This window comes from Prorops nasuta, unplaced genomic scaffold (genome assembly GCF_024137725.1).
Source record: "Prorops nasuta isolate Cenicafe-Biocafe unplaced genomic scaffold, Cenicafe_Pnas_1.2 PNAS00033, whole genome shotgun sequence".
Lineage (NCBI taxonomy): Eukaryota > Metazoa > Arthropoda > Insecta > Hymenoptera > Bethylidae > Prorops > Prorops nasuta.
In genome coordinates this window covers 2,644,141-2,659,088 of record NW_027116830.1, presented here as the reverse complement: position 1 = coordinate 2,659,088, position 14,948 = coordinate 2,644,141, and the positions used below count along the sequence as shown (strand labels likewise).

Below are 14,948 nucleotides of genomic sequence, written 5' to 3'. Positions count from 1 at the left end.
AATTTGGAATTCAAGGTAAATAAGTGAATATATTGGTGCAAAGAGACGGGGGGGGGGGGGCTGTTGCGCGCACGCTAATTTGGATAAAGTAACACATCCCTATATATATACACATGCAATAATTTTCTAAATATCTCGTTAAACGCCTGAATAAAAGGACCATTGTATAAGAGATTGATTTGGAAAGGTTCTTGCCGTGCGAGCCAATGTTCTCGACGCGACGATAGAAATTACGAGATTCCGTTTAGAGCTTTTAAAAAGAACCTTGAGTGAGAAGGATTAATGAAAACTATTATTTGCGTCCGTTGGAACGATATTAATTCGTTATACTAAATATTGTTCCAAATGCAATTATCAAGGAGACATCAAGGTGTATCCCAAATGCCCAACCTTTGTAATATTATCCTTAGTTATATATGCAGTAATTAAATTATAGAACTACATGCACCGATGGTAAATACCAATCAATTAAATTGACTGGTCCGGTAATTCTAACGCTGAAACTTGTTAAACAAGTTATACTTTTTAATTTTCACATAGACTTATACAAGTTAATTGTTACTGTGGACCAATACTCCATCAAGAATCATCCAAAATTTTACACTTGTTTTTAAGTAACTAAAAGTATGGGAGGAGAATAAAACTCTTAAAAATTTCAGAGAGAGAGAGAGAGAGAGAGAGAGAGAGCGAATACAAATAAAAACAAATTCCAGCTATTAATAAAAATTAATCGAGATCATACAACTTAATCGGTAACGTATAGAGTGTGCGAAGCGTGCAGCATAAGGATCGTTAATTGGCGACATTCGACTGATGCGTATAAATTAAGGAGGAAGCTAACGTGCGCGACGACAACCAAACATGCACGAATGCCATTGAACGCGCTAAATTTCTATTATACAGATCATTATTATGCAGTAACTTGTTCTGCTTTTAAGTAGATTGTGGCCCATGGCACGGAGAAATGGTGAACCGCGTGAAGCGCGCCGCGCCCCCATGGGCAGGAGAGCGGTCCACCGCGCAATACTAGGTCGTGGATATATATATATATATATAAGTAGGGTGAGAGAGAGAGAGAGAGAGAGAGAAATAAATGTATATAGGCCACACAATTTTATCTTCTATTCAATTTACACCAAAGTGCACTAGCTGTGAGAACGTGCATGAGTACACCTACACCAAGTATCAGTATCAGACTGTTGAGAACGCTCGTATCCATTATTTCCATTTCGGAGAGGAATTTCGACGGCTTTTTATAGTGACAATAAAATTCATCGCAGGTAAGGTCCATTCTGTGGCCACCGTAAACCGCATGCAGCAGACTGTGGAATCCAGCCCTGAAGTAGGAAACGTGGAACATCCAGCGAAAAACGTACGGGGTGTCTACGTAACGGATGCAAAATCCAAATACGGAAAATAAGACTGCTATTATAGGTCCAGCGAATACTGCGATCTATAAGTATGAAAGCAGCGATATTTCAACATTATCAAACTATATCCATGCATATATATATATTAATGTTTTAATTGAAATAACACGGTTGTTTGTGTTCTATTCTTCTTCTCAACTAGGATATATATACCTATATTATCTTTTATATAAATGTATAAGCTCTGTTAACTAATAAAAGAATCTTTTGTGTCTATAATAATTGCAATGCAGCTTTCATGATTCTTATTGTACATATAGCTCTCTATATATTTATAACATGATAATAAATCACCTTTACTGGCGTTGTTGCACCAATGAAAAATCCCCAAGCCTGTGCAGTTAAGCTGGCAGCTATGCTTACAACCATAAAGGATATTATCCGATGCGTTTCTATCGGTTGACTGGTCAGCCAATAACTAACAGCCAAATAAGTTGCGGCACAAGCTGCCTGGAATGGTATCTCTACCAGTAGCATACTAAAATAGTATGGTCCTAGTTGATACCATCTATTAAAATGTTCTCTCGTCAATATTTGCATCTCTAGTGGAACTGAAAATTAAATTGCAACAGTTTAGTATTATAAAACAATGTGTGCGTCCTTAATACATTATTATTAATAACATTCATTTCGCCCAATATTTATATCAGTGATTTAAGAAAAAATTGAGAAAAAGCTGCGTCGGCCGCGTCGCTTCGTTCTATTTATCGCATAAAGTTTATAGCGAGTCTATGCGCGCATATACCGGTCAAAGGAACACCCTAGAGCATAAATGTTAGACATTGTGTGCATCTCGGAGTAACTATATTAGAGATATCAACGCTTTACACTAAATACTATAAAACTTGTCGTGTAGCGAAAAAGCTCACTTAGAAATATATATGTATGCACTCTTCAAATGTTTAAATTACCACAGTAATCGTTATTTCTTTTCTAAAGTTGGAGATTAAAAGAAAGAGTAGAGTCTTTCTTTAAATCAACGTAGATATAGTTAAATATCCTTGCAAGAAGAGAATAACATATAAATTGTTTGTTTATTCTTATAAATGTACTTGCTGCGTCGCGCGCGAGAGACACTATATAACCTGTTTCTTGATACCATGCATATAAAAATAGGGCCTGCACGAAAATGCTCAAAGTCAAACTGTAAACATTGAGCGATACATAGGTCCTCCCGATAATGATAATGCTACACAGTTTAATTATTACGTACGGTGCATTCTCTCTCTCTCTCTCTCTCTCTCTCTCTCTCTCTCTCTCGTTTCAGAGAAAAATGGTACGAAAGCAATTGAGAGTCGCAGAGACCCGACTCACCATCGTCCATTAGTTTTTTATTATTCTTGCATGCGATAACAAAAAATAATGCGTTTTTAGAAAGACCGTTATACAACTAATCTCTTGTAATTCTAATCAGTAATATAACATCTTATAAATAATAACACGTGTGCATTTCATATATATATATATATATATATATATAACAATAATAATAATTATAATACCAGGTGTCTCATAAGCGTAAAGTCGATATTGTTTTCTTATAATACGATAAGCACATTGATGAACAGCTTGTAAGTTAGATAAATCATTATGCAGCATTCAGCGCAGTTTCCTATTTCTGCAATCATTAACCTTTATAGCCCGGGGGAATGCTATACTCTATATACTGTAACGCGCGATTTCTGGGAGAGGTTTTTCTTTGAATAAATAAGCACATGCAACATTTCCAACTAAAAATTCACAACTACTATATTGAACTGTTTGGTGCTTATTATACAAAGTTCACGCATAAACTATTTACACTGGCTTCTATCGCCAGGGCCTCTCCCGACCGCCTGTACGGGAAATATACAGTAGGCCATCGTGTCGCGAAACTTACGATTATTCTTTACACGGCGCTTCTACCAAGTACTTTTCGATTCATTCGGGTTTATTCTAATTCTATTTCTTACAATTTTCTGGACGCCAGGCCCGCTGTGGGCCACCCGAATGGCCTTCTCTTCTACCGAAGCACTTTTCCTTCCTGTTTCCCGGCTTACCGCGATTCTATTTTCTTGTAGTCGCCCGAACGCCGAACTCTGTTGCTAGCCAATACTACAATTCTTTCTTTCTTTCTCTCTAGCTGCCGCTCTCTTAATTTCTACGTGTCTCCTCCACGCACTGGCATACATTTGGCTGGAGACCGCATCGCGAGATTAGGTCAATTCCGCATACCTTATAATTCTCTGTTCTAAGCAAGCAACCATGTACTTTCCTGGCCAGGACGCACGCTCGTTTTCTATTTCTCTGTCGACGCAGGTATTGGCTTCCAAAATTCTTTACTGGATCGCACTCCAGTTACCATCGCCCAGGCGATCGTCTTCTCTGCCTTCTCTCCTGGTCGACTTCTTTTTCCGGCGCTGGTACAGGTAAAGCGTCCTAGCCAGTTGATGCTCCTTCTAGGATCTCGCAGGCAACACGACACACGTCTGTTTCTTTACGCGGCTCTATCGGCAGTCTTCGCATCTACGTCTGTCGCTTTTTCCGGTTTTCTAGGCATGTCTGGGCCTCACCGCGAGCTTGCGGTGGCGCTGGGCTCTGCGCGAAAGCTCTCACGTAGTACATACGACCAATCGCCCGCTAGGCGCGAAAATTCAGAATTCTTAACGTGGCAAAATTCCGTCTGGATTTGTCACGTTACAATACATATATATATATATATATAGCGGCAACATTTTCAAACTTTATTCCATTGACAAGATTGCGATCGAACGACTGCGCAAAGGTTGAAAGAGATCGCAGTACTCGCGCGCGAGTGTGAATAATATTTCCGGGCTGATGCTACATGCACATTTTGCAATTTAAATATGAGTAATTTTTCAAAATGATCACATTTTGTGCTTCGATTAATTCCCTACGTATAATTTGCGGCTATTTTCTTTGTGAAATTTATACTCACAGGCAAGAGTTACAGCCATTTTTCCTGTATAAACAATAAGTAAGAGAGATCCATAGAGATAAACATAATTGGCTAGTACTCCATTAGCTCGGGTACCACTGCCTCTATACAAATATCCAAAAATTACACCAATCAGTAAATGGCAGACAAGTCGAATGACCAACAAAGTGTAATCTCTTTTGAGACTCAATAATTGTCTCTTGTAAAGGAGGTAGCATTGCGCCATAAATCCAGCAGGCGTGGATATTTCATAAGTTTCGGCTAAAAAATATATAATAAATTAGAAACAATTTTGTAGGAGAGCATATGCATATTTACTCGAATAATTCCTTTCTTTTTCTAATCATTCTATTATACTCAATACTGCTGGGTTTTTCAAATGTATATACTTTAATGGTAATTTTATATCATTTTAATTTGAGCGCAAGTGTGATTATTTTTCGTGTATAGTGTCTTTGCACTTTAGAAAGTGGTAGATACATGAATTCTAAGAAAACCACTTACTTTCCAACTGGGCTTTTGGGGAATATGTAAGAGATTTCTGGTCTTTCCACATTGTTTCCACTGCCATAGCTAGTTTATCCACTGTAATGCCATATTCTCCAATTGCAACTTCCATCACTGAAACAGACGTAACACAATGATATTACACTAAATATATTTTCCAATCACTCAATTTTCGTGCAATAGCAAGCTCTGGTACAAAGTAAATGTATGTGGGAGAGAGCGTGGAAACACCTGGAAGAGTATTCGATAACAGTATAGGAAACAAAAAGAAATCACACATTCCACACATATGAATATATATATATATATATATATATATTATTGTTGTACGTGCAGAGATAAATGAAATTGGCAGAAAATGTGGAATGAAAGTGCAGGGTAAGCATTGGGGTTGCAGAGATTTGTGGCACGCACGAGAGAAATATAAATCGTATAAAATATCTTATCGAGGAGAATAACTTACAAAAGTCTGCTGGATTGTGGTAAGGCGGGCAATTAGCGCCAATCGAGGATAAATGAGGTAATAAAGATTGCACCGGACCTCTGTATATGCAGTAACCCGCTGCAACAGCATACAGTGAATCAAACATTTCGAACAGCAATGCACTCGGCTGGTGAATTGTGCATATTACTGTACGCCTTTCGATTCTCGCTAGCCTTTGTAACAATGCTATACACTGGCTGCACGACGACGAGTCCAAACCTATATTGGAAAGAGTCACCCACACGATTCATCAATAATTATATATATAGTCTTTTTACTGCACAATCCTGTGCTGCCTTATCCTCCAATGCTGCACTTTTATTTTAAACAAGCAAATTGCACACGTCTCTCTCAATATAGTAGCTATTAATAATTAATTAAAAGATTATTATCAGTATAAAATTATACCTGTAGTTGGCTCATCGAGGAATAATACTGAAGGATTGCTTAATAGTTCCAGAGCTACGTCAAGACGCTTCTTTTGTCCACCAGATAATTTCCCACACAAAGTCTCATAACAGTGATTGAGACCTAGCATTTCCAAAAGCTCCAAAACCTGCAAATCCAATTGTTCCAATCTAAATAATTTATATATAATATTACATAAAGACACACACACACACACATTATAATCCACTAATATCTATATCCATGCATGCGCCACAATTACAGGCATGTCGTTTTACAGTCTTATCTCCATTTGTCATAGACACATGTATATATATACTTATTCTACAATACGTGTCTGCGATTTTCATAACTTTCTTTGTCAAAAAGAAGAATATAAACTCGCTCGAGCTTTTACTCTATAACTGCAGTTTATCATTTTTCTCTTAAACTGTTTTTAACATAATGTTGGCCTTTAATATTAGCATATATGGAACGCACATCTAGGATTAAAAATTAATGGCTTTCCTACATACAAATATAGAAATTTGGATATTTTTCACCCGGACCCAAACAATGACATATAGGTTGTAACGTGGTGAAACGTTACTAAGCACATTGCTTCTCCCCACTCCCCTCTCTCTTTATTTCGGTGCCACCCTACTTCCCCCTGAGTGGGAATAAATACCCAAAGTACCGAATTATCTAAGTTGCGTATAACGCAGAGACGCCTAGCTTTACCTGGTTCGGCGTAGCATGGAGTCCGTGAGAGGTCGCGCCCGACCTCTCGTTGTAAATATTTACGTCCCCTTTTTTTAACTAATGCATGCGAGAGAATAATCTCCCGTGTGTCGGTCATGTAGTCCTCTAAGTAAGAGTATTGTGTAACTACGGCACGCGCGGGAGAAGAGTGAATGTTTAGGAGGGATTGGTATGGATGCGCGACAGATAATATGAAATTGATCTATCTTCTCCATTCTCTTTTTCGTCCTGTGTACCCCTTATACATAGCTTTTTCCTGCTACCATTCCATATCCCCTGTACATATCCTCCCCGTTCCGTCCCCTTCTCGTCTCAGTAATCCCCCGTTCCCCCCTATCCACCCCTGCTTTAGTCCCTCTGTTCCGTCCCTACATTATTTCTCCTACTCTAGCGGTCCCAGCACTCGTCGGCGTTCCAAGTCCGCGCCATCAGACCCAGCACTACCTTTTCATCACCAAGCAGTGCTGCCAACACCCAGCTTCGTGCCGAACTCCGGAATGGAATTGGTTCAAGGCTCGCTCCTTGTTACGCCGTCCTCCTACCGTCGACTGGACTGTGTGTGTCGAGTCGATTCCGCTGCCGTGCTGTACTTTTTCGCGGTGGTGCCATATTCTAAGGGGCTTTGCGAGATCAACCGACTTAGTTGTCTAATTTCGTCGCCGTCGATGATTAAGATTGCTGCATGCCGTTCGAGGACCCGCGAAAGAGTAGCCAGTATTACCTCTCCCTCTTTTCCCTGATTTCCCTTACCTCACGTATACCGTTCCGTCCTTCCCTGTGTACTCCATTTTCTCTCCAGCCTAATCCCCTTTTACCTACCTCTATTTCCGTCTCTTCTGATTCCTTCGGTGCAAGTACGAAAGATGACCGAATTATATAATGAGTGTGCGAGAGTCCTGGCAGGGCTACCCTTTACTTTGTATAGCTTCTCCCCTTTTTCTTCCCGTTCCGTAAATATTTGTGAATAAAGTAAGTGTCCTATATTTTAACGTTGATTTTATTTATTTCTCGAATAATCGGTTTGGGAGTACTTATTTATTAGGCCCCCGGTTATAACGCATATATATATATATATATATATAAAGAAAATAGTTTTGCTTGCAAAATTCAGTCTCGATAAGTATAAAAAATTAAATAAATCATAACGGTAATTTATATATCGGATGAATGGAGTAGAAACCAAGTAGATACAGAGTGAGTATACATCTCATGGAAGATTATTTCATTTACGTACAGCAAAGATTGTACAAGCACCGTTCCATCATACGCAGCGTACGCCTCATTTGATTTTATATATATACACATATGTACATATTTTGTGCGCGTTATCAGCTATTCTCGCTATGGTTGGTCAATGAAATGATGCATGTGCGTGCTCGAGAGTATACAATGATTGATCACTGCTTTGTACGCGCGCGCGAAAATTGTAAATTTTTAAGTATCCCTCTCTCTCTCTCTCTCTCTCTCTCTCCATCCCCTGTTTCATTAAAAAGTCTCTCCTTTATCAATAAGTTAAGGGTCAGGTAATTATCGTAATGTCTCGAGTAGGGGGGAGGGTTAATCAATCTCAATGCTAGCCTTATCGTTAATTTCGCATTGAGACTCACATGGAATAAACTGAGTTTATCTTGATCCGGATGAGTGACTGAATTTATAAACATATCATTGCCATTATCATACGCCCAGACAAACTGATATTAATTAATTAATTGTATTATAATCTCTCTCACTCTCTCCCTCTCTTTCTTTGCCCTTTATATTACGTTTTACAAGTTTCCCCCCTTATAGGTTGTCCCCCCCCCCCCCCCTCATTACCATGATGATATCGAGATGTACCTATATAGTAGGATACACACATGTTGTGCTCAAGTTTTATTTTATCATCACATTTTTCCAAATTAATAATGCATCAATATAGTAGCTCTATTTTAACTTGCAATGTTTCATGTATTTTCTATATGAGAATAAAGAAGCTCTACTGATCGATAACATAGAAAGTCTGTCGCCCCCTTGAAATCCTAAAACTACTGTCTGTCAAATGTTTTTATTCATATCTTGTCTAACGTTTCGAGATATTTATCGGAAACTTTTGAAATGGGACACCCTGTATGTGTATATGCTAAATCTTAACACGAATCTTTCTCAAATTCTCTTTTATATATTCAATTCCATCCGAATCGTAACGTACATTTCTTCACATTATATTCTTTTAATATGCAAAATGATAACGAATTTAATTGATTTCCGGTTTTAAAATAAATGGAAATGCAAATTACAGCTCTCTTGTAGCATAGCTTTCAAGTTCCAAGAAATGATTATTTGGATGAATTAAAAATGAATATCTTGTGACTTCTTATATATAGACACGTATTTTATATTATAGTATAGATATCATATTATAGAAACAAAGGTTTGAATCAAATATTTTCTGAAATGACACGTACAATGCCAGTACTGGCTGCAGTTATAAAGAACAAAAGAATTAATTAGAGCTATAAATATACTTCAGCAGATAAAACATTAGTCAGAAAAGGTATCGATGAATAATACCAATCGCGTATAGAAGAAAAAAAAAGATCTAGACTAACTGCAAATTTTCTTCGAAAGAATAACTTGTTCCACGTGACAATCTGGAGGGACAGAGAGAGAGAGAGAGAGAGAGAGAGAGAGACAAAAGTTTTTATATATAAATTAAAAGAATAACATTATTAAAATATTTTTACCCCATGCTATTTAAGAATTATTTACTCATTGAACATGCTTCTTAAAAGATACAAGAGGTCTACGATAAAAGAAAGTCTCTCAATAGCTGATTAATAAACAAAAAGATATCAATGATTAATTGTACTAGAAACTCTGTTCAATATGAAATTCAGTAAAATTTCCTTTTCTTTTCCATTAAAATTACTTTTTATTGTTATGAAACCATAACAAACGCAATTAATCAGATTACTATTGAAATTATTAATTCTATAGTATTAATACGTAGGTATAGAATTGAATTCTTACGTTTGTCAAATTAAATCAATGATGGCAGGTCTGACTGCATTTTCGCTGAATCGTTTGAAATACGTGTCACGTTGAATGACGAAAGCAATAAATCAATGCACCTTTGACAATCGATGCACCATTGGTGATTATTTATAACGTTTATGCAATTTAACGACTCCTCGTAATGTGTCAGTTAATGATATAGCTGATTCGTGTAAAAGACACTTTATAGTAACTCATTATTTCATTGGAGGATAATGCGTCAGCGAGAATAATTGCGCGATATTACAGCAATATGTATGATATCTAACACAAGTTCCTTGTTATAATAAGACGGGGTAAATAATTTCGATCAATTATTATATAGAAATGTTTACAAGTTCAATTATACCGTAGCTTATTTTAACCTATATGATCACACATAATTATAATTTAGGCATCCTACACTTTACCGATATATATATTTATACATGTGGTTCTCGGTCAAAAATAACTCAACAATTTTTTTTCGTAACTGCGTATCCTGCAGCAATTGATCTACATATATCTTTGACATTTTTCTTCAGGATAAGCTCGCTACTCGCTACTACAAAACATTCAAACAGTTGTATCGTAAAGTATTTAAAATAAAATAAGAAAATATTTTAATAAATTTTAAAGAAATGAAAATAAATGATAACATATATCTCTTAATCTGCAATCTCAATTATAATTTACATCCCATCTTTTCTCAATATATAACTTCAATATGTTTATAAAGTATTTTTAGAGAAAGAGTCTAAGGCAACTTTCTTCACAACTGTATCCAGCAGCAGTAGCTGCATACTATATCTGAAATGCTTTTCCTTTTAGGATAAACTTTCTATTAATTGCTGCTCTAAGAAAAATGGAGCAATACAATAAGAATACATTCACTCTATATTAAATAATTATCGTATTACAAATTCGCATCTGCGTATCAAGTATCCAACATTGATTAATAGAAAATGACAACGAGAAAAAATGTCTTTTGAAAACTTTCCATTCATAAGCGTTGCGCGTTATTGGGTCTCAGACTAAGAGAAGAAAAGTATCATAAGGAGATGTAGATAAGAGGCAAGGAGAGAGGAGAAAAACATCCAAATCTGTATAAATATATATGTAAAACTGTCGAATAGTATATTTGCGTAAACGGAAAAAAATAATGGCCATTGCGTGTTTCCGCATTTTTAAAGGCTACCATGGCCAAGGATTTGAGATGCGAATAGGGGAGAGGGGAGGGGGAGGGGTCTTTATCGAGCGTGCGCGCGGATATAAAAACAATTCGATTTGGGAGAAACCAAGCTAATGTGTTTTTCGCTTTTGCGTAGCACACTTGAAGACTAAGAAAAAAAAGCAGTGAAATGACGGGAGGGGGGCATTCATGTGTGTGTGTGTGTGTGCTGCCACATCACGTACCTGTGTGTGTTTGTAGGCAGAACTGGTAGTGTAGCCTAATTTCAAATGAGCAGTCAACGTCATAGCCTCGCCTACGGTCAATCGTGCTCTGACTAGGGAGTCTTGTTGAATATAACACGAGGTTCTTCGCCATCTTTCACTATGGGGTACTCGAAGCTTTCCATTGACCATAACCTTTCCAGTTACACCTTGAATTCTGAAACAAACGTTTGTCCTTCGAATCAACTCTTACCTCATTGATTTTCATCCTTTTTATCACATACACCGATATACATTCCCTTCCCCTTTCTTTCTCTAGAAAACAACACTAATGAATCTTGAATTAATCTTTGCAATGTACAGTCACTCCCGAAATCAATTGTACGTATAACGACAAAATTAATAAATCTATTGAAATCAATTTTTATTCTACACTTATTTGTATTATATGCTTACTATTGCTATAATAAATAACAAACGTGATATTTAGAGGGAATAATAATAAAATAAATTGTGAGCAGATTCTCTGTCTGTTCTGCCTACGACGTACACTACGGGAAATTTTGGTTCGCGCGCGTGTGTGTGTGTGTGTTTATTATAAGTAGTCGAGCTATACTTCTTCAGTATATCAATATTCGTGGTAAAATACAGCTAGTGAAGCTCTTGGCGAGCCACTGTACTCGCGACGTACCAGCGAATCAATTTCATTCCCATTGTGCACCTCGTCGACTATAATATGTTTTCCTTTCTTCGAGGTTATTCTTAAATTAATCGATATCTCTCGTAGCATTGCCAAATCTTTATGCCTTAATTAGGCCGACTCTACCTTGAAAAGTAACTTTTATAAAATTAACAAGTATATACTGATAAGAGACTCGACTGTAAGTCAGTCAAGATCGAGCCTTTGATGCATGGATTTTAATAAACGTCATTGTTATCAGAATGATGAAACATGAGCTAGTTGTATGCTGGAAATTAATCGATGGACATTTACACAGAAAGATTGATAGTAATTACCATTGATGATTTATTAATATGGAAAATGAAGAAACATATTTGAGGAATAAAGAGTGAGACTATGTAGGGAGGAAAATCTGCTTGTTAAAATAGGCTTGACAAATGTGAAACTTACGTAAAACCAGCTAAAACGTTCAGCAAGGTTGATTTTCCAGCTCCCGATGGACCCATAATCGCCACCAGCTCACCCGCTTTAAATTCTCCATTGACTCCATGAAGAATTTCTTTTTCGGCTGAGAGACATGAAAACATTGAAAAATTATATACTTGACGGACCAGAGGATTGTCTGCGGACTTTTATCTCATGTTTTACATTAAAAATAAATTTTAAAAGTATTTCGACTGTTTACATACGCTTTGGACGATACTGTCTCATCGTTACGGGACATTATCCATGCAATAATAATAATGTACCCATACAGGATACTTGACTAAAAGTTATCCTATAGATATCTTTTAGCCATCCAATTGACTAAAAGACGCCTAAAAAATGTCTTTAAGTCATTTGGTGCTCCATGGGTATCTACCCCATTTCTCACTGTATATATTCTTACATGTAGCAATAATTTTTTGTCATTTATGCGTGTAACGCGAACCAAAGCAAAGCAGAAGTTGATGGGAGATCGTTCAACTCTTTTACGCTAACGTAAACATTTTTTTTTTTTTTATTTGTTCCGTCCGAGAATCAAATTGAGAGAGAGAGAGAGAGAGAGAGATATTCGTGCTGTGCTTATCAAGAACTTGGCCTGCGTACTCTCACAAGGCTATAAAAAAAGAATATTTGTAAAATTATACCGACGGTAGCGTTAAATTTACATCGCACTGCAAAAGAACAACTGAATATTTGTTACATCGGAACAGTTATAAAATTAGAAATGTAAAAAATAAAATTTAATAACTATTATAATGGATTTGCGGTAAACTTTAAAATATCAATCTAAAAGAAATAATAAAGGATCGCGCAATGTTGGCCAGAGAAAAAGACGGTCGCAAAAATATTTACGCAGTAGCGATTCTTAGCGAACGGCAGCTCGTATATTGTGTTGCTCTCTCGGAACGTTGTTGGGAAAAAATGGAAAAATAGAAGAAGAGAAAAGAAAGCAGGACAGATGAGAGTAAATATAAAGAGGAAATGAAGTTTTCATTCAAGAGCGCTGAATTGTTATTGAAAAGACGAAACATCTATACGTACGTTTAATCGTTGTTGTTGTTTTGCAGTGTATTTTGTGTTTTGCTGTTTCTTCTCTTGTCTCTATTACATATGTTCCGCTTATTACTAAGTTGGGAGTTTTTCTCATTGCCAAGCCATTGCAATAAGTACAATGATCTTTGGGGGGGAAGCAACGAGTTGCGAGATGAGAGGAGATGGTGATAAGGGGAAAGGGGAGAAGACGAGGGCACGTCGGCTGCATGGATTTCAAGCGCGCGCGCGCGCGCGCGCGCCCGGCCTATCAGTAAGAGCTGCTATACACACTCTCCGATAAGTCTCGAATAAATTAGTCATGTGTGTTGCATGCTAAATGAGATTCATGGCCACAATTATATCGCGAAAAAAATCTTTCGTCGACCATGGGTCAAATGGACTTTGGAGCTACAATTTGCCTTTCGACGACGCATATTATGCGCTACTTAACCGATCGCTTGACTTATTAAACAAAATTCTTTCTTTCACTTCCCTTATCGCACCACCTCGACCCTGTCTCTTTTATTATTGCATTTTCTTCCACACTTGTACACTTTTTCTTTTAAACAGATTCCATTCGCGACAAATGACGATTTCTTTTTTTTTCTTCTTCTTCTTTTTCATGCAACAATGATTTACCACTACCAATCTCTTGCAAAAATACCGTTTCAACAAAGTTTTGCTAAACGATCCTACACACACACACACACACACACACACACACACATACATATAAATATTAAATATTGTAACAGTGCAGATACGTGTCATATTTGGTATCACACAAGATCATCAGTCATTAATTTTCGACTGTTCGGTGGATTTGCTATAATTATGCCATATAGTTCGAAGAGGGAGATTGGTGAATTAATGACAAAAGTGGTACACAATAGCAGGAAAGGACAAGATAGGGATGAAATGATGAATATAATAATCAGAGTAATGTTTGGGTTTATTTAAACATTTACAACGGTTTTATGATAATAAAGTATGATAAGAGATTGAATTTCCGGCTCTTATCTAGACACGTGTGCGATACTAGTAGTTTTTTTTTTCCTTTTATTATCATTATTATTATTCTACGAAGGCTTCAAATTCCTTTCACTTTCCAATCTCAGCACTTCTGCGACACTTTCTTGATAACGAAACTATTTAAAATTACGAAGAATCGCACATTCTACTTTATTCAATGAGAAATTAGGAATAATTCAGAGAATTAAAAAACCTATTCGTTGAATAATTAGTCAAAGTTTATCAATATTCGTCCATTTGTGTATATACGATGCACGTAAAATTGCATGAAATGTTGATTAATGATCTTTATTTAGAGTAAATATACACTTGTAGCTCCATATTCTGGCTCTGTTCATCGTCACAAATGAGGGAATATCTTTGGAAATTCTAGTCCAGGAATAGCGTATATTGATAAATTGACACGCAACAAGAAATATTTTAATTATCTTTATTGTTTAAGAGATATACCGTATTGAATTATTACGAGTTTCTGGAGAATTGTAAATGTTTAATTATTATGCCAAGACATTTTTGCAAGAGATTGGGATATTGTAATACGTGAAAATTTAATTTACAAGCGGTATAGTCATTCCATATAATTTATACACTATATATATATATATAGGCCTATTCTCACGTGTCACGATCATTATGTATTCCACGTAATCATCCTTTTTGCAGAAATCTCGGTCTCTATATCTTTTTAGCTATAGCTGCAGTAGCTTGACAGGCCAAGCTGATTATCGCGAAAGGAAATTTTTTCTATTAAGGGCTGAGATGGGTCAAGTTAATTGCGAGAATCCCCTGACGAGTTGATAA

At 36.6% G+C, this 14,948-nt stretch overlaps 1 protein-coding gene across 4 annotated transcripts in view; it reads right to left on the bottom strand.

The window, feature by feature from the left end:
- Positions 1–1,094: 1,094 nt before the first annotated feature.
- The window catches only part of LOC136783369 (ATP-binding cassette sub-family G member 1), a 42,176-nt gene continuing 28,322 nt past the window's right edge, over positions 1,095–14,948 (bottom strand). For all 4 annotated transcript variants that reach the window (XM_066743473.1, XM_066743475.1, XM_066743472.1 and 1 more), the window contains exons 4-11: positions 12,048–12,165; positions 10,937–11,132; positions 5,768–5,915; positions 5,339–5,578; positions 4,873–4,989; positions 4,369–4,629; positions 1,725–1,981; positions 1,095–1,453 (exon numbers count right to left, since the gene is read on the bottom strand). In XM_066743473.1, coding sequence (XP_066599570.1) covers positions 1,115–1,453; positions 1,725–1,981; positions 4,369–4,629; positions 4,873–4,989; positions 5,339–5,578; positions 5,768–5,915; positions 10,937–11,132; positions 12,048–12,165 — 1,676 coding nt within the window. In that variant the 3' untranslated portion in view covers positions 1,095–1,114. The remainder of the gene's footprint in view (positions 1,454–1,724; positions 1,982–4,368; positions 4,630–4,872; positions 4,990–5,338; positions 5,579–5,767; positions 5,916–10,936; positions 11,133–12,047; positions 12,166–14,948) is intronic.